This window comes from Macaca fascicularis, chromosome 19, assembly GCF_037993035.2.
Source record: "Macaca fascicularis isolate 582-1 chromosome 19, T2T-MFA8v1.1".
Taxonomy (NCBI): Eukaryota; Metazoa; Chordata; class Mammalia; order Primates; family Cercopithecidae; genus Macaca; species Macaca fascicularis.
The window spans coordinates 4,569,350-4,588,852 of NC_088393.1; the positions used below are offsets into that span (position 1 = coordinate 4,569,350).

General features: G+C 52.2%; 1 protein-coding gene across 19 annotated transcripts in view; it reads right to left on the reverse strand.

The window, feature by feature from the left end:
* Window positions 1-19,340, reverse strand: part of ZFR2 (zinc finger RNA binding protein 2) — a 60,385-nt gene extending 41,045 nt beyond the window's left edge. For 15 of the 19 annotated variants that reach the window (XM_074025381.1, XM_074025380.1, XM_074025379.1 and 12 more), the window contains exon 1: window positions 19,262-19,340. In XM_074025381.1, the coding sequence (XP_073881482.1) occupies window positions 19,262-19,314 (53 nt within the window). In that variant the 5' untranslated portion in view covers window positions 19,315-19,340. Of the gene's footprint in view, window positions 1-18,495; window positions 18,577-19,261 lie in introns of all 19 variants that reach the window. The other 4 variants (XM_074025384.1, XM_074025378.1, XM_074025385.1 and 1 more) reach the window with 1 other exon arrangement.
* Window positions 19,341-19,503: the final 163 nt, after the last annotated feature.

The following is a 19,503-nucleotide window of genomic DNA, read 5'->3' on the forward strand; positions in this document are numbered from 1 at the left end:
CTGCTAAGCACCCTGCAGTGCCAAGAATGACTCCACTACAGAGAATAATCCAGCCCCAAATGTCAAAAGTGCAGCTGTTGGCCAGGTGCAGTGGCTCGCACCTGTAATCCCAGCACTTTGGGAGGATCACTTGAGCCCAGGAGTTGGAGACCAGCCTGGGCAATACAGTGAGACCCCGTCTCTTAAAAACTGCTGCTGTTGGGCCGGGCGCGGTGGCTCAAGCCTGTAATCCCAGCACTTTGGGAGGCCGAGACGGGCGGATCACGAGGTCAGGAGATCGAGATCATCCTGGCTAACACGGTGAAACCCCATCTCTACTAAAAAAATACAAAAAAACTAGCCGGGCGCGGTGGCAGGCGCCTGTAGTCCCAGCTACTCGGGAGGCTGAGGCAGGAGAATGGCGTGAACCCGGGAGGCGGAGCTTGCAGTGAGCTGAGATCCGGCCACTGCACTCCAGCCTGGGCGGCAGAGCGAGACTCCGTCTCAAAAAAAAAAAAAAAAAAAAAAACTGCTGCTGTTGAGAAGCTCAGATCTGGGAGGGACAGGCTAGGGTCCCTGGGGCTGGGGACTAGGGATTAGAACCTGGCTCTGCAGATGGTCGGCAGCCAACACTGCTGCTTCTGCCAGGTCTCAGGTGTGACAGGGCGAGGCCCACAGCCCTCCCCAGGTTCCCAGGGTGGGTGGTCACGCTGATCCCCTCTTGCCTTCTCACAATTTAGAGTCAGATGAAAGCTGTGGCCTCCCGCCCTGCCTTGATCCCCTGAAAATGACAGAGACAGATGTGCCTGTAGTTACCTTACGTTTCCCAGACCCCGGCTTGAGAATCCCTGCTGTCACGGGTGGATCAAAAGGCATTTGTTAAGGTTAAATGGAAAATTTTAGGTTATATATATTTTGCCATCAAAAGAAAAAAAAAAAAAGGCACTCCAGCACACGCTGCATGGATGAACCTTGAGGACATCACACTGCGTGAGAGAAGCCGGACACAGTATGTGATTCCATTTCTATAGAATGTCCAGGAGAGGCCAATTCACAGAGGCAGGAAGGGGATTTGTGGGTGCCAGACCCTGAAGGAGGGGGTGAAAGTGATGGTTAATGGAGATGGAATTTCCTTTTGGGCTAAAGAGAATGTTCTGGAATTTGAAGTAATGGTCACACAGTTCTGTTAATATACTAAAAACCAGGCTGGGTGTGGTGGCTCACGTCTGTTAATACCAGCACTTTGGGAGGCTGAGGCAGGAGGATAGCTTGAGCCCAGAAGCACAGTTCAAGACCAGCCTGGGCAACACAGTGAGACCCTGCCTCTACAAAGTCTCTACAAACTACAAAAATTGGCCTGGCACAGTGGTGTGCACCTGTAGTCCCAGTTACTTGGGAGGTGGAGGTGGGAGGACTGTTTCAGCCCTGGAGTTTCAGGCTGCAGTGAGCTTTGATTGCACCACTGCACTCCAGCCTGGGCAACAGAGTGAGATCCTGTCTCAAAAAAAAAAAAAAAAAAAAAAACACTGTGCCCTGAGGCACAGTAGCCCACACCTGTGATCCCAGCACTTTGGGAGGCCGAGGTGGGCAGATCACTTGAGGTCAGGGTTCAAGACCAGCCTGGCCAACATGGTGAAACCCCATCTCTACTAAAAATACAAAAAAATTAGCCAGGTGTGGTAGGTAGCAGGCTTGTGTAATCCCCGGCTACTCTGGAGGCTGAGGTAGGAGAATTGCTTGAACCTAGGAGGTGGAAGTTGCAGTGAGCTGAGACTGTACCACTGCACTCCAGGCTGGGTGACAGAGTGAGACTCTGTCTAAAAAAAAAAAAAAAAAAAAAAGTCTCGTTCTTTCTAGCCTTTTCTAGCAACTACCACATAACAGGCGCTTCAAAGCCATCTGCAGAGTCTGATTCAGAGACACCGGTGGTAGCTGAGACCAGCGATCACGTGAACACACCAACTCCGGACCAAAACCTAAAGTTGATTATTCCAAAAATGGTCAGAGCTCAGATTCCTACATCCCAGAGAGAAACCACTCAGGGGCTGACATAGATGGCACTAGACAGTCAGGGCAGAGGTCCTGATGTAGAGCCAGTGCCCGTAAACTCTGCAATAAACTCACAGGACAGGAAGCAGCCCTTTTAAATTCTTGCAGAGCAAAAGAGCTGGGCAGAAAACAAGAGCTCTGCTAAACTACATCATGAAGAGGGTTTTTGTTTTTGTTTCTGTTTTCAGGGTCTCGCTCTGTCCCCCTGGCTGGAGTGCAGTGATGCAACCACAGCTCACTGCAGCCTCCAACTCCTGGGCTCAAGTGATCCACCTCAGCCTCCCAAGTAGCTGGGACGACAGGTGTGCACCGCCACATCCAGATGATTTTTCAATTTTTTGTAAAGTCAGGGCCTTGCTTTGTTGCCCAGGTTGGTCTTGAACTCCTGGCCTCAAGCAGTGTTCCCGCCTCAGCCTCCCAAAGTGCTGGGATTACAGGTGTGAGTCACTGCGCCTGGCGAATTTTTTAAATTTTTAGTAGAGATGGGGTCTCACTATGTTGCCCAGACTGGTCTCGAACTCCTGGGCTCAAGCCATCCTCCTGCCTTGACCTCCCAAAGTGCTGGGATTACTGGCATAAGCCAATGTGCCCAGCCAAATTTTTCTTTTTTTAATGTGAATTTTTTACTTCTACTTGAAATTCCAACTTAGCATGAAAAATCATTTGCATTTTCAGAACAAAGGAGGCCATCTTCTGGCTAAGCTGAAAAAAAAAGTCATTATAGGCCTGAGGCACCATTTTAAACATGATGTTGCTTTTTCGGGTTGCACTATGAGGAATTCTGTGTGTACAAAATACCTCAACAGAAAGTGAAAGCAGCCCTGGGCGATCCGGGGACAAATTCATTGAGTAACTGGATAAATACTTCCTGTGTGATTCTGGGGGCCAGCTGCTGTCACGGGCGCTGTCACAGCAGCGGGGAATAACCAAAGTCCTGTCCTCCAGGAGGGCGCTGCACGATAGTCCACGGAGACACGGGGTAAGCAAAATAACTCAACGCGATCTGATGGTTCTCATGCCGTTGGGAAGAATAGGGCAGGCGGTGAGAGCAGGGGATTGCACTTTCTCACGGGCTGGTCATGGCCAGCCTGGTGGGTGAGGAGGATGGTGAAGACACAAAGCTGGGGAAACAGGGAAGCGCATTTGAGCAGAGGGAACTGCATGGGAAGGGCCTGAGGGTGGAATGCCCAGAATCTGGAATGGTCCAGAAGGCAGTGCGACTAGAGCGGAAGGAATGAAGGGAGATGGGGTCACAGAATAAAGGGGGTGGAACAGGGGGTAGAGGACACCATGATGGACTTCACAGGCCATCGCAGGGCAGAGAATAAAGGGAGTGGAACAGGGGACACCGTGATGGATGTCACAGGCCATCGCAGGGGCTCCGGCTTGTCCTGAGACCCCACGGGGGTTTCCAGCGGAGGAGGGACACGGGCTACATTGTGATAGGGCCTCTTTGGCGCTGTGCGCGGATGGAAATGGGGGCGAGAGCAGAAGGAATCGTGCAGGTCCAAAATACAGACGAGGCAGGCTGGCGCACGGTAGAGGCGGTGCGCGTGCAGGGGCGTGCGCTCAAGGTCAGAAGAAGGAGAGGAGACTGGGCTGGCTCCTCAGTTTGGGATCCTGACGAGGGACTGCAGGCAGCCCTGCCTGCCGTGGGGAAGTCAGCAGGATGAAAGGGTTTTGGAGAAGCGCGCAGGTGTTTGGACTTGGATATGATCAATCTTTGAAATGCCAGTCAGACATCCACAGAGCGTGCTGCACCGGCCGCTGTATGCAGGGGACAAGACTAGAGCTCCAGGGAGAGGCCTGAGCCGGAGTCAGAAACTGGGTGTCATCGATAGATAATATTTTTTAAAGATTGAGATAAGTCCACACTGTAACATCTCCGCTTTAAAGTGCACCGTTCGGTGGCTTCTAGCACATTTACAAGGCTGTGCAAACATGCCCTCTACCTAATTTCAGAACGTTTCCACCACCCCAAAAAGAAACCCATCCACTTCAGCATTCTCTCCATCCCTCCCCAGCCCCCAGAACCACTAATCCATGTCCTGTCTCTGTGGATTTGCCTGTTCTGGAAATTTCATAGGAAAGAATCATGCACTATACAGCCTTTTGTTTTATTTATATTTTAGAGGCAGGGTCTTGCATCTCAGGCCATCTGTGTGGCTGCAACAGAAGACCCCAGCCTGGGTGATGTACAGAGAGCAGTATTTCATTTTCTCATAGTTCCACAGACTGGGAAGTCCAAGATCAAGGCGCTGGCACCTGGTGTCTGGTGAGGGCCTTCCTCCTGCACCCTCACACGGCAAAAGAGCAAGTGAACCAGCCAGCCTCCCCCTGCCCTGCGTGATGCCCCTTCATGAGGGCCCAGATCCCATTCACAAGGAGCCCTCATGGCCTAACCACATCTCTTTTTTCAGGTAGTGTTTTGCTCTGTCTCCCAGGCTGGAATGCAGTGGCATGATCATAGCTCACTGCAGCCTTGACCTCCTGGGCTCAAGCGATCCTCCTGCCTTGGACTCTCAAAGCACTGGGATTACAGGTGTGAGCCACTGGTCCAGCCCCAAGCATGCCTCTTAATGGCCCCATCTCTTAATACTGAATTTTGGAGGGGACACAAACCACAGGTACCAGGTGACCAGAGACCACCCCTGTAGCCTGAAGCCCCCTGGAATGAGCTAGCCAATCCCCAGGTGTGCCCTGCCCCACCGTGCCTGGAAACTCCAATAAAGGCCATGGCCTCAGCCTGCCCTTGCTCCTGCTCCTGCCCAACCCGTGTTCCCCCGGTGTGGTGTGGCGAGCCCCTTCTCCTGCAGCAAGCATCGGTGATAAATTCCTCTTTCAACAGCACGGGCCTCCTGTGTCACCACTTAGTCACTCCATAAATGACAACCCCATGGTTACCAAATGAGCCATTCTCCATGAACAAGAAGGTGAAGGAGAGAGGTTGAGAGTGTGAGGGATCATGGGCGGGGACTGGGAGGACACCCATAAAAACTGGCGCCAACTGGCCGGCTTCCAGACCTGGCTCTGCCCACTACGGGGCTCTGAGTCCCTTATTCTTAGACTCAGTTTACTCACCTGTAAAATGGGAATAGCTAATTTGCTATGGGGATGGTGTGATGATTAAACAAGAACTCACAGGCTACGGGGCCCACCATGTGGCAGGAGCTTCGGATGTAGCCCAGGGTGGCCAGAGTTTCCTTTTTTTTTTTTTTTTGGAGACGGCATCTTGCTCTGTCACCCAGGCTGGAGTGCAACGGCACCATCTCAGCTCACTGCAACCTCCACCTCCCTGGTTCAAGAGATTCTCCTGCCTCAGCCTCCCCAGTAGCTGGGAATACAGGCACCTGCCACCACACCCAGTTAATTTTGTATTTTTAGTGGAGACAGGGTTTCACCATGTTGGTCAGGCTGGGTCAAACTCCTCACCTCAAGTGATCTGTCCACCTCGGCCTTCCAAAGTACTGGGATTACAGGCGGGAGTCACTGTGCCTGGCCCCAGAGTTTCCAATTTTAAGTGATGCTAGGAACCAGAGGTTTTGTGAAATCTTTTTTTTCTTTTTTAAGACGGAGTCTCACTCTATTGCCCAGGCTGGAGTGCAGTGGCATGATCTTGACTCACTGCAACCTCTGCTCCTGGGCTCAGGTGATTCTCCTGCCTCAGCCTCCCAAGTAGCTGGGACTATAGGTGCACCCCACCATGCCCAGCCGAATCTCCCACTTTTAAATGCTGGCAACTAATTCAAATAAAGCAAGCAGAAAGCTGACTGCACAGGGGTGAGAACCAAACATGGCCTGCAGGCTGTCAATTTTCAAAGTCTGACCCAGACTGAGGAGGTGAGAGTGAGAGTTGAGAAACAGGTATAAAAAGTCACAACTTTGGGAGGCCGAGGTGGGCGGATCACAAGTCAGGAGATCGAGACCATCCTGGCTAACACGGTGAAACCCCATCTCTACCGAAAATACAAAAAATTAGGCCGGGTGCAATGGCTCAAGCCTGTAATCCCAGCACTTTGGGAGGCCGAGACGGGCGGATCACGAGGTCAGGAGATCAAGACCATCCTGGCTAACACGGTGAAACCCCGTCTCTACTAAAAAAATACAAAAAACTAGCCAGGCGAGGTGGCAGGCACCTGTAGTCCCAGCTACTCGGGAGGCTGAGGCAGGAGAATGGCGTAAACCCGGGAGGCGGAGCTTGCAGTGAGCTGAGATCTGGCCACTGTACTCCAGCCTGGGCAACAGAGCAAGACTCCATCTCAAAAAAAAAAAAAAAAAAGTCACAAACTGGCCAGGCGCAGTGGCTCACACCTGTGATCCCAGTACTTTGGGAGGCTGAGGTGGGCGGATCACTTGAGGTCAGGAATTCGAGACCAGTCTGGTCAACACAGCAAGCCCTCATCTCTACTGAAAATACAAAAATTAGCTGGGCACAGTGGCTCACACCTGTAATCCCAGCACTTTGGGAGGCCGAGGCAGGAGGATCATTGGAGATCAGTTCAAGACCAGCCTGACCAACATGGTGTATACAAAAAAAAAAAAAAAAAAGCCAGGCATGGTGGTGCATGCCTGTAATCCCAGCTACTCAGGAGGCTGAGGTATGAGAATCGCTTGAACCCGAGAGGCACAGGTTGCAGTGAGCCAAGATTGCGCCACTGCACTCCAGCCTGGGCAACGGAGTGAGACCCTTTCTCAAAAAAAAAAAGAAAAAAAGTCATGAATTTACTCTCAGTAAAGCCTGCCCGTAACCCATGAGCCCAGGCTGTTTGCTGCTGCTGCTGCTGTTTGGAGTCACCTTTTCCTGGAAGGAAGCGTGCCACTGTACCACGCCAGAGATGGCTGCCGTCTCCATGACAACAAGCACGCGCCGGTGCTGCCTGCCTGGGAGGGGAGAACAGCGCGGGCGGGAAATGGAGAGCCTGGGCTAACCTGGGCTTACAAACTGTGGTGACAAACGTCTACAAGTCCTGCCTGGCACTCCCACCTTCAGGCCCCAGGCTAATGTCTTTTGATGGCTTTCTGGTCAGAGAGTTTGTTTTGGGAAGTCAAGCTTTTTCAGGTGCATCCTTCTAAGCTGAATTTTGGGATGCAAAGCTGGCGAGCCCCACTGATCTCATTCTGTTCATGTGGCCGCCAAGTTCAAGGGGACGTCGAGGCCTAGGGGATGGAATGGACCCATCTGAGCCACCCACGTCCCCAGGCCCAGAGCTCTTTCCGTGGGGCCATGCTCTCGTTTGCTCCGAAGGGACGGAGTAGGCTTGGGTGTGGTCCACACTTCAGACGGACACGGGTGGGATCTACAGGTAGAGGCAGGTGGCGAAATGTCTTAGGGACAGCCAGGAAGATGGGTCATTCTCTCTCTGTGTATAATGATTTCTACTGAACACTGCATTGAATAACTCAATGGGAACACACACACACAGAACCCAAAAAACATTTAGAGTCCAAGGAAAAACTCAAGTGGAAATAAAGATTTTCCTAGAATCACAGGCTGAGAAATGTCATCGTTCGTTCTTTCTAAAAACAAGGACTTGGCCAGGCGCAGTGGCTCACACCTATCATCCCAGTGCTCTGGGAGGCCAAGGCAAGAGGATCACCTGAGGTCAGGAGTTCAAGACCAGTCTGGCCAACATGGTGAAACACTGTCTCTACTAAAAATACAAAAATCAGCCAGGCACGGTGGTGTGTGCCTGTAATCCCAGCTACTCGGGAGGCTGAGGGATGGGAATCACTTGAACTCGGGAGGCAGAGGTTGCAGTGAGCCAAGATCACGCCACTGCACTCCAGCCTGGGCGACAGAGTGAGACTCCATCTCAAAAAAAAAAAAAAAAAAAGCCACATAATTAAAAACAAGGACTCTTTCTTCCTGAACACAGCTCATCACCTATTTCTCTATCACCCCCATGGCAGACGGAGATGAAGGCTGAGGCCACCCAGCTGGAAACGGAAATATCATAGGCCCTGTGATGGTTAATACTGAGTGTCAATCTGATTGGACTGAGGGATGCAAAGTATTGTCCTGGGTGTGTCTGTGAGGGGGCTGCCAAAGGAGAGTCACATTTGAGTCAGTGGACGGGGAGAGGCAGCCCCGCCCTCACTCTGGGTGGCCACCATCTAATCAGCTGCCAGTGCGGCCAGGGTAAAAGCAGGCAGAGGAACGTGGAAGGACTGGACTGGCTCAGTCTTCTGGCCTCCATCTTTCTCCCGTGCTGGGTGCTTCCTGCCCTCGAACATCAGACTCCAAGTTCCTCAGTTTTTGGACTCTTGGGCTTACACCAGCAGCTGGCCAGGGACTCTCAGGCCTCTGGTCACAGACTGAAGGCTGCTCTGTTGGCTTCCAGACTTTTGAGGTTTGGGGACTCGGACTGACCCACCCCTGGCGTCCTTGCTCCTCAGCCTGCAGACGGCCTAGCTGGGACTTTACCTTGTGACTGTGCAAGTCACTTCTCCTGGATAAGCTCCCTTTCATGGAGACCTGTATCCTGTGAGTCCCGTCCCTCCAGAGACCCTGACTCATCCAGCCACCAACTTCCGTGACCCTGGAGAACACCCGCACTCCAGCGTTCTGGCCTTGGCGCACCCAGGTGGAGGGCGCAGTGCCTCAGGGGCCAGAGAGACAACGTGCCCTGCCACACCAGATGCTGATGCACCCAGTCAAGTCCTTCATCAGGGAGAGTATTTTCAAGTCTGTTTTACTGGCAGTAAGATGATGTTTCAATTGCTGTGTGTACACACACCACACACACACACACACCCCAGAATTTCATTTTTTGGCACTTCTGTTCACAGGGGTTTTATATTCAAAATGCATCTTACACATTCATACCCATAACAGTTCTGATTGTAACCAGTTTTTTTCTTTCTCTTTTTTCTGACCATGAAACCCTTAGGTGCAGTCTCCACGTTAAATGCCCATTTCAGATCCAGAAACCCCCAAGATGTCCCAACGTATCAGAAAGGAGTTCTGTTAACTCAATCCTTGGGAAGATACCAAAAGGACTTTTTTGCTTTTTGAGTCAGGGTCTTGCTCTGTCTCCCAGGCTGGAGAGCAGCAGCACAATCATAGCTCCCTGTGGCCTCAAACTCCTGGGTTCAAGTGACGCTCCCGCCTCATCCTCCCGAGCAGCTGGAACTACAGGTGTGCACCACCATGCTTGGCTAATTTTTTTTTTTTTTTTTTTTTTTAGAGATGGGGGTCTCACTATGTTGCTCAGGCTGGTCACAAACTCCAGAGCTCAAGCGATCCTCCTGCCTCGGCCTCCCAAAATGCTGGGATAACAGGCGTGAGCCACTGCACCCAGCCCGAAAGGATTTTATTATCCCAGGCTCACTTTCAAACCGTCTTCTTTTGAATGGAGTCAAGAAGCCAGCTCCAAACCGGGACCCGCCTGGTTCCTCAGGACGGAGCCACCATAGGGCGTCAGGTTCTTGAGGTGGGAACTGGATTCCAGAGCCTGGGCGTCAAGTTTCCCGAGCCTCAGGGGCGAGCCAGGCTGTGCAGCAGTGGGACTGATGGGCTTGTCCTCTGCTCTGAGAAGGAACATGGTCCCATGTGGAGGCGGCTGCGTGGTGAGCCCCACCAGGCAGGTGGGGTTTTGAGAACACCATCCTGACAATACCATGCCGATCACGCCAGAGAAAGCATTAGCTACGTGCCCTCCCAGAAGCAGCAGCGGCTCACTATAGCAACAGCTTTTTACTCTTGTGCACCAAACTGGCCCACATCTCAGGAACAAGGAGGGGTCGTCTCCTGTTCCAGCCCTCTCCTGCTGCTTTAAGAAACCGAATGGCCTGCAGAGCCCCGTCTGTGCTGGCTCATGAGCCGCTCATGTCAAGGGCAGGACAAGATGGCAAACCCCAGGTTCTAATGAGCAACTACAACCGGCCTCGAACCACCAACCTGGACTCAACCAACGACTCAAAACAACAGACACCACTGGCTCTTTATACATCCACGGCCAAACGACACTTAAAACAATAGACACTCCTGGCTCTTTAGACATCCACAGCCCAGTGACACTCAAAACAACAGACACCCCCGGCTGTTTATACATCCATGGCCCAACGACACTCAAAACAACAGACATCCCCAGCTCTTTATACATCCATGGCAAGGGCCTGGGGACATTACAGGTCACTCTGCTCCCGAGGGACAGAGCTCACCACAGACTTCACCTCCTGAAGCAGGACTGGCCTTCCCAGATCCACAATGACGCAGAATCAAAGCCATGCCGCCTCTCCACTCTCCACCAACCGCGACAAGTAAATGACTTGCCGTAGGTCCATTTAAAAAGGCAAATGGAACTTACCTTAGGGGAGAAAAACCTGCCCAAAGCAACATATCCACCAAAAAAAGAAGTGTCATTCCCCAAAATATTTACAAATTAACTTTCTAGCTAAAAGAAATCTGGCAACTTTAAAATTAAAGTTGAGCCGGGCGCGGTGGCTCAAGCCTGTAATCCCAGCACTTTGGGAGGCCGAGACGGGCGGATCACGAGGTCAGGAGATCGAGACCATCCTGGCTAATACGGTGAAACCCCGTCTCTACTAAAAATACAAAAAACTAGCCAGGCGAGGTGGCGGGCACCTGTAGTCCCAGCTACTCGGGAGGCTGAGGCAGGAGAATGGCGTAAACCCGGGAGGCGGAGCTTGCAGTGAGCTGAGATCCGGCCACTGCACTCCAGCCTGGGCGACAGAGCGAGACTCCGTCTCAAAAAAAAAAAAAAAAAAAAAAAATTAATTAATTAAATTAAATTAAATTAAATTAAAGTTGAACAGAGCACGGTGGCTCACCTGTAATCCCAGCACTTTGGGAGGCCGACGCAGGTGGATCACTTAAGCTCAGAAGTTTGAGACCAGCCTGGCCAATGGCAAAACCCCGTCTCTACAAAAAATTCATTTCGCCTGGTGTGGTGGTGTGTACCTGAAATCCCAACTACTTAGGAGGCCAAGGAGGGAGGACTGCTTGAGGCCAGGAGGTTGAGGCTGCATTAAGTTATGATCGCACCACTGTGCTCCAGCCTGGGTGACACAGTGAGACCCTACCTCAAAAAATAACTGAAATAGGGCTGGGCACGGTGGCTCACGCCTGTAAGCCCAGCACTTTGGGAGGCTGAGGCAGGCAGATCACCTGAGATCAGGGGTTTGAGACCAGCCTGGCCAACATCGTGAAACCTTCTCTCTACTAAAATACAAAAATTAGCCGGGTCTGGTGGCATGCGCCTGTAATCCCAGCTACTGGGGAGGCTGTTTGATTGCCTGAACTCGTGAGCCAAATGTTGCAGTGAGCCGAGATCGCGCCACTGCACTCCAGCCTGGGCAACAGAGTGAGACCCTGTCTAAATAATAATAATAATAAAATACAAAGAGTATGAACACAAGGTTTACAAGTCCCCTTTCTAAGTGTTTTCCTTATTTTTCTAGGGCTGCCTATTTATCTTGATCAGGGCCTTTGTCCCATGACCCCCAGAGCCCCAGGAAAGAACCCCGATATTCATTACACTCACGTGAAAAGACTGTTTTCCAGGGCCATTCGAAAATGCTTTTAAATCTGATGTATTTGTTCTGATCATTCTAAATACACATGTTGGTAGACCCAGACAAGAGACAAATACAAAATAAAACTATTAAAAATCCAGAAACAGAGAATATGTTTAGGGGAGGAAAAAAGTCTCCTAGGAATTTACTTCTGCCCCAGTGTGTATGAGCTAATTTTCGGTTCTTTTTTTTATTTTCTTTTTTTTTTCTTTTTTGAGGCGGAGTCTCGCTCTGCTGCCCAGGCTGGAGTGCAGTGGCCAGATCTCAGCTCACTGCAAGCTCCGCCTCCCGGGTTCACGCCATTCTCCTGCCTCAGCCTCCTGAGTAGCTGGGATTACAGGCGCCGCCACCTCACCCGGCTAGTTTTTCGTATTTTTTACTAGAGACGGGGTTTCACCGTGTTAGCCAGGATGGTCTCGATCTCCTGACCTTGTGATCCGCCCGTCTCGGCCTCCCAAAGTGCTGGGATTACAGGCTTGAGCCACCGCGCCCGGCCTGGTTCTTTTTTTTATTTTGAGATGGAGTCTCACTCGGTTGTCCAGGCTGGAGTGCAATGGCGCAATCTCAGCTCACTGCAACCTCCACCTCCCAGGTTCAAGCGATTCTCTTGCCTCAGCCTCCCAAGTAGCTGGGATTACAGGCACCCACCACCACACCCAGGTAATTTTTGTATTTTCAGTAGAGATGGGGTTTCACCACGTTGGCCAGGCTGGTCTGGAACTCTTGAGCTCAGGTGATCTGCCTGCCTCAGCCTCCCCAAATGCTGGGATTACAAGTGTGAGCCACCACACCTGGCCTAACTTTTGGTTCTAAAACAAGATGAAAAAACAAAATCCACACTTCAAAAATATTCAATCTACCTAATTTCTTGTATAGGAGCTCAGACCCCAAGTCCTATTATTTGAAAAGGTTTCCAAAAAATATACTTCAATCCAAGTTTTTACCTGCAGCCAGCAGCTGCCTCTCAGATTCTCTTCTGAGGAGTTCAGCCTCTAACTCAGATTCTCTTCTGAGGAGTTCGGCCTCTAACTCAGATTCTCTTCTGAGGAGTTCGGCCTCTAACTCAGATTCTCTTCTGAGGAGTTCGGCCTCTAACTCAGATTCTCTTCTAAGGAGTTCAGCCTCTAACTCAGATTCTCTTCTGAGGAGTTCGGCATCTAACTCGTATCTCAGCCTTGCTGAGAAGGGCTTGAAAAAGACCACAGCGGCACTGGAAGGGGCAAGTCCCCCTCGCTCCTGCAGGGTCGTGCGCCCTGAAAGAACAGGTGCAGCGGAGGCGCAGTGACTGATTAGGATGTGCAAACAGCTTGAGGGGTCCACGGTCTCACTTTCCTGGGGCTTTCTGGACCTAGTGGTAGGAGTCCATTCAGGGGCATGCGCCCCGGCCCCCATGGTGGTGACATCGGATTCTCCAGGGCAGCCTGTGCTCCTTGGACCTAAGCTCAAAGGGACGGGGCTGGCCTTGGCGGGTGGGGTTTCCACTGGAAGGACCTGGAGGCCTGCAGGAGGGTGAACGTGGCGTCTGGGCTGGGTATGACCAGGTTGGCTTCCTTCTGAAGCCAGTCGCAGCCACACCTGGCAGACAGGGGCTCCCATCGGAGGTATTAGCAGGTTCTGTCACCGGCACTGGGCTGCCAAGCTGCTCCCACGGTCAGCATGGGCTCCGGGTCTTTCTCAAGCTACCTGCTGCCCAGGACACATTTCTGAGAGAGATGGGTTGGGTCACCATTACTTTCCCAGTGACACGGGGCCATGTGCTATCTCAATGTCCCCACTGCGGGGAGGGGCTCTTGTTTTTTTGTTTTTTTTAGACAGGGTGTCGCACTGTCGCCCAGGCTGGAGTGCAGTGGTGCGATCATAGCTCAATGCAGCCTCAACTTCCTGGCCTCAAGCAATCCTCCCTCCTTGGCCTCCCAAAGTGCTGGGACTACAGGTGTGCACTGCCATGCCCGGCCATGTCTTTTTTAATGTTTGAAGGATGTAGCCCTAAACTACTATCTGACCGGGCCCGAACTAGCAGAGCAGGGTGCAGGTGACAGCATAAAGGATGGCAATAACACAGTCTACCACAGGTGCCACTGCTAAGCTGACATGGTCAGGGCTGGGTTCGACACCATGGCTGCCTCTCTAGGCTCCGGCAGCCCTGACTGTGAGTGAGGCACTGGCCTGGGCTGATTCCTAGCCGAGGCGACCACTGGGCCCCCACATCAGTCCAGTGACTTCCCCCAAGCCTCAGTTTCCTTATCAGCAAAATGGGCTTCACAACACCAATCCCAAGGATCACGTGAGGGCTCAGTCAGTATCAGGTGCCCGGGACTCACCTCACACGGAGAATCAATAACCAGCAGCGAGCATCCTGCCCATGACTAATAGAGTGTGATGGCATTCCAACCCTGCCTCCCACTTCCTGAAGTTCTCCAGGGGAAGGAGTCCAGCTTATAATGTATGCTAACAGTGTCAGAATTTAATTGCAGGGAGGAAGTGCCTGTAATCCCAGCACTTTAGGAGGGAAAGGCGGGAGGTCCCTTCAGGCCAGTTCAAGACCAGCCTGGGCAAAATAGCAAGACCCTATCTCTACAAAAATAAAAATCGCCAGGCATGGTGGTGTGCACCTGTAGTCCCAGCCACTCCAGGAAGCTGAGGTGGGAAAACTGCCTGAGCCCAGAAGTTACAGGCTGGAGTGAGCCGAGCCTGTGCTACTGCACTCCAGCCTGGGCAACAGAGTGAGACCCTGTCTCACAAACAAACAGACAAACAGACAGACAGAGATTCTCTGGACAGGACATTACATTTTGGTGTAAGAATTACACCAAATTTCTTACATTTTGGTGTAAGAATTACACCAAAAGCCAGTAGTCCTCTAACTTAGATTTAACAAGAATGCAAAGGCACAGCTAGCCGACTGTGTAATACTGGTGGAACTATGACAAAACCGCTAAACGAAGAGAAAGGTAACGGCAGAGGCCGCCGCCCGTCACCTCCCACCACTCTGCATTTCTAACACGCCGCTTTGAGCTCTCACTGCTTCATGACCAGTGTGACTTAAACATTACAGACCCTGTTGGAGCTCCTCAGCTATTCTCAGCTAAAAAACTGTGCTCGGTGCTAATTTTTTTTTTTTTTTTTTTTTTTTTTTTTTTTGAGACAGAGTCTCCCACTCTGTCACCCAGGCTGGAGTGCAGTGGTGCAATCTTGGCTCACTACGACCTCCGCCTCTCAGGTTCAAGCGATTCTCCTGCCTCAGCCTCCCGAGTAGCTGGGATTACAAGTGCCTACCACTACATCTGGCTAATTTTTTGTATTTTTAGTAGAAACGGGGTTTCAACATGTTGGTCAGGCTGGTCTCGAACTCCTGACCTCAGGTGATCCGCCCGCCTCAGGCTCCCAAAGTGCTAGGATTACAAGTGTGAGCCACCGCGCCTGGCCTGAGCTCAGTGCTAATTAAAAGCACTGCTGCATTCACTTTTCCACATGGGATTAATGTTTCATTCTGAATACTTGCAGCACTAATTCAACTTCTAAAAAAACTATGAGATTCATAAGACCATATAAAATAAAATAAAGATAATCAACATTATCAACAGGTAACTGTAAACTTTTCTCATACCTTCAAGAGTGAATGTGCATCCCATTCTCACTGACCAACAACTAAGCAGCTCAGATACCAACCCTATTTATGGATGAAAATGTCAAGGAAATTCCTACCCAGGGCTATGATTATCATTTTTTGTTCATTTGTTTTAGAGACAGTGTCTTGCTCTGTTGCCCAGGCTGAAGGCCGGTGTCACAATCCCAACTCACTATAGCCTCAAACTCCTGGGCTCAGGTGATCCTCTTCCCTCTGCCTCCCAAGCAGCTGGGGACTATAGGTGCACACCACCACATCTAGCTAATTGTTAATTTTTTTATAGAGATGGGGGGAAAGGTCTCATCATTTTGCCCAGGCTAATCTCAAACTCCTGGGCTCAAGGTGGAGGTGGCGCGATCTCGGCTCACCGCAAGCTCTGCCTCCCGGGTTCATGCCATTCTCCTGCCTCAGCCTCCCGAGTAACTGGGACTACAGGCGCCCACCACCACGCCCAGCCAATTTTCTGTATTTTTAGTAGAGACGGGGTTTCACCATGCTGGCCGGGCTGGTCTTGAACTCCTGACCTCATGATTCGCCTGCCTCGGCCTCCCAAAGTGCTGGGATTACAGCATGAGCCACCGCGCCCTGCCTGGTTATCAATTTTATAAGCTAAGAAAACCTACCCAGCCGGGCACGGTGGCTCACGCCTGTAATCTCAGCACTTTGGGAGGCCGAGGCGGGCAGATCACAAGGTCAGGAGATCAAGATCACGGTGAAACCCCGTCTCTACTAAAAATCAAAAAATTAGCCGGGCACAGTGGCGGGTGCCTGTAGTCCCAGCTACTCAGGAGGCTGAGGCAGGAGAATGGCGTGAACCCGGGAGGCGGAGCTTGCAGTGAGCCGAGATCGCGCCACTGCATTCCAGCCTGGGCAACAGAGCAAGACTCCACCTCAAAAAAAAAAAAAGGAAAACCTACCCAAAACTCCTAAAAAATAAATTGCCATCTTTGTTTTGGCAATTCTTGAAACAGGCTTTTGTAAATACTGCTGTCCAAATGCTGCCATAAAATTGGTACACAAAATCTGTTATCTGATCAGTTTTCTCATGGCAGGTTATATAAAACATAGGTACTTTTTTGTTTGTTTGAGACAGTCTCACCCTGTCGCCCAGGCTGGAGTGCAGTAACGCAATGATCTCAGCTCACAGCAACCTCCACCTCCCAGGTTCAAGCGATTCTTCTGCCTCAGCCTCCCAAGTAGCTGGGATTACAGGCGTGCGACAACCTGCCTGGCTAATTTTTGTATTTTTAGGAGAGACAGGGTTTCACCATGTTGGCCAGGCTGGTCTCGAACGCCTGACCTCAAGTGATCCGCCTGCCTCAGCCTCCCAAAGTGCTGGGATTACAGTCATGAGTCACCACGCCCGGCCAAAACTTATATACTTTAAAAGCAGCCAATGTTTCTAAACAAAAGTCATTTCCTGCAAGAAAGAATGTCTAGTTAACCTAAAGTCATTCAAATAATGCATATCATCTTGTTTCAAGGTTTTATGAGACTGAAATGCATTTTGCTATGATTCCAGTGTTATTTTGAGTTTTAGTTCATAGCTTACTCTTTTCTTAAGGAAGAACACATTCTCCCTGGAGCAATTCTAAGGAGGGACTAACTCAACAACTCAACACCGGGTTCGTGGCAGTTTCACACCCTTGGTTATGTGTGTACTATATCACCTAGGCCATCAGAACACAGAAGGTAGCTGCACTAAAATGCTAAAACGTATAAGCACATTAATTCAAATCAAGACAGAAGCGGCTACTGAAGTTTAGCAATTACCTATTTGAACAACGTAAATATTCAATTTCTCCTGTGGAAGGTAATTTTAATAGCAAGCATAATATTCAAGTGATTTTCCACGTCTGATGGAAGAATGCGAGGGAGAAAGAAAGAAGAGAAAGAGAAAAGAAGGAAGAGCTAGCAGGCAGAGGGGTGGAATGTGTCCAGAAGTTTCTACCAGCCTGGAGTGCTAGCCGAGTCAAGCCACTTTAACTGAGCACCGGCCAGCAAAACACCACTGAGGATGAAGAAAGCAAAAGAGAAGATCAAAGAAAAATTAAACGTTCCGTTCTGGGAAATCAGCAGGTCATAGATTCTTTCCCTAATAGGAAATCCATTACTAGCCAAGTACTCCATCGGAGAAACCACTCCAAGCGCAGGCAACAGGTGCACTCCTCATTCCCACAGCCCTAGTTTCCAAGCCCTGGGTGGTTTCTCTTTGTGATTCCACTGGAAAGGGCACAGCAATATCACAGCCACTGGTGGAAGGATCGGCACTGCCGCTCCACCGCTGGAGGCTGAAACACCAGCCTGGATCTCTCTTCCACGTGCTGAAATGGAGTAGGAACACCGAGGGGGAGCAAAGACCCCGGAGCTCAGCAGACGCCCCTCTATGAGGTGCCCAAGGGGTGGTTTGTATCTGTGGGGGCTCAGCAGGGGCTGTGACCCACAAGGTTATAGCAAGCTAGCAGCTGGAAACCGACACAAGGGTGACACGCAGAAATCATCAACTGTTGTGGGGGGGATCTGCTCCCTCCAGAGATGCCAGCCCTGGCTTTCAGACTGGGACTCTAGTCTTGGGGGCAGACGGAAGGGCTGAAGATAGCAGAGATGCTCCGAGGAGCAGGCCTGGGAGAAGAGTGTAGAGTGTGTGTTTGTACATTCAGGGTACAAACTTACCCTGTGTCCCTACCCACTGAGCCCTCCTGCCCCTGGCCAGTTCCCAGTGTGTCCCCATCCCCTGCCATCTCTCCTCCAGGATCCTTTCTCTCTCTCCCCTCCCAAACGACTAGATATTTAAGACCTAGAAAAGGATCATAAATACCCAAACACTCAGTGCCCTTTCTCCCACCTCACTGTCCCAGAAGGGTCCCAGTTCCCTGGAAACCCAGGTGCCCACCCTCTTATTTGACCTCAGGACCTCCTCCCACATCTTACTGGCTTCCCGCCAAGTCTCTGTCCCCGTTCCCCAATCAGGCCTCAGTTCCCCACACCAACCTCTGTTTCTGCCCCTGCCTGGGGTACCCTCCCAGGTCTCTGCCTTCTCCCCTACCCCCATCATCAGGGTCAGTGAACCCTACAATCGAATGTGGCTGTCCCCTGCCCAGCCGGGAACCCTCCCAGCTCTCTGCCTTCTCCTCCTCCAGCAATCGGGGGTTAACACCCCTTTGCCCTTCCCCTCCTCCTGCCCAGCCGGACACCCTCCCAGGTCTGTATTCTCTTTCCCTACCAGCAATCAGGGGTCAGCTCCGCTCTAGCCCTCCCCTGTTCAGTCAGGCACCCTCCCAGGTTTCTGTCTTCTCTCTTACCCCCATCAGCGGCCAGTTCACCCTCGACTGTGGCTTCCTCCTGCCCAGCTGGGAATCCTCGCTGATCTGTTTTCTCCTCCCCTACCAATAATCAGGGGTCAGCTCCCCTCTGTCCATCCCCCTGCCCCGCCAGGCACCCTCCCAGGTCTGTGTCTTCTCCTACCCCGGCAATCGGGGGTCAATGCCCCTCTGCCCTTCCCCTCCTCCTGCCCAGCCAGACACCCTCCTAGGTCTGTGTCTTCTCTTCCCCTACCAGCAATCAGGGGTCAGCTCCTCTCTGCCCATCCCCACCCCCTCCCCGGCCAGGCACCTCCCAGGTCTCCTCTCTGCATTGGGTCAGTTCCCGTCCCCTCCCCCTCCTCTACTCTGTCCCTCCCCCTCCCCGGCCAGGCACCCTCCCGAGTCTGTTCCCTCTCGCTGCCCCCTCCTCGGGGCGTCCCCATCAGGGGCTGACCCCCTCACCCCGCAGAGGCCCAGGCCCCCTCCCACTTCAGAAGCCCCCTCCCGCTCCCGCCGATAGACACCGTCGGCTGCAGAGACGTCTCAGCCGGAGCCCCGGAGCCCGCGTCCCGCCCGGTGCCGAACCTGAGGCAGCCCTGCCGGCTCCTCCCGGCGCCGCGGCTCTCCACAGGCCAGGGGTCCAGGTTGGGGCTGGGGCTGGGGCTGGGGCCGGGACTGGGGCTGGGGCCTGGCCCGGGCCAGGTGCGCGGGACGGGAGGAGGGGCAGGCGGGGTCCTGGCCAGGCTGCAGGAGCCGGGACTGTTACCTGTACTGCAGGCCGCTGCCCTGCGCGAAGCCGAAATAGTGACTTGCAGCCATCTTGGCGTCTTCCCCGAGCCCGGCGTGCCCCCTGACGTCACCGGCCCCGCCCCCGAGCCGCGTGCCGCTCGCGCCCAGCCACGCGCCCCAAGCCCCGCCCCCTGCGCGAAGCCCGCACCTTCTCGCTTCCTTCTCTTAGGTTGGGGAGACACCGCCTCGTGACCCGCCCGGCAACGAGGCCCCGCCTTC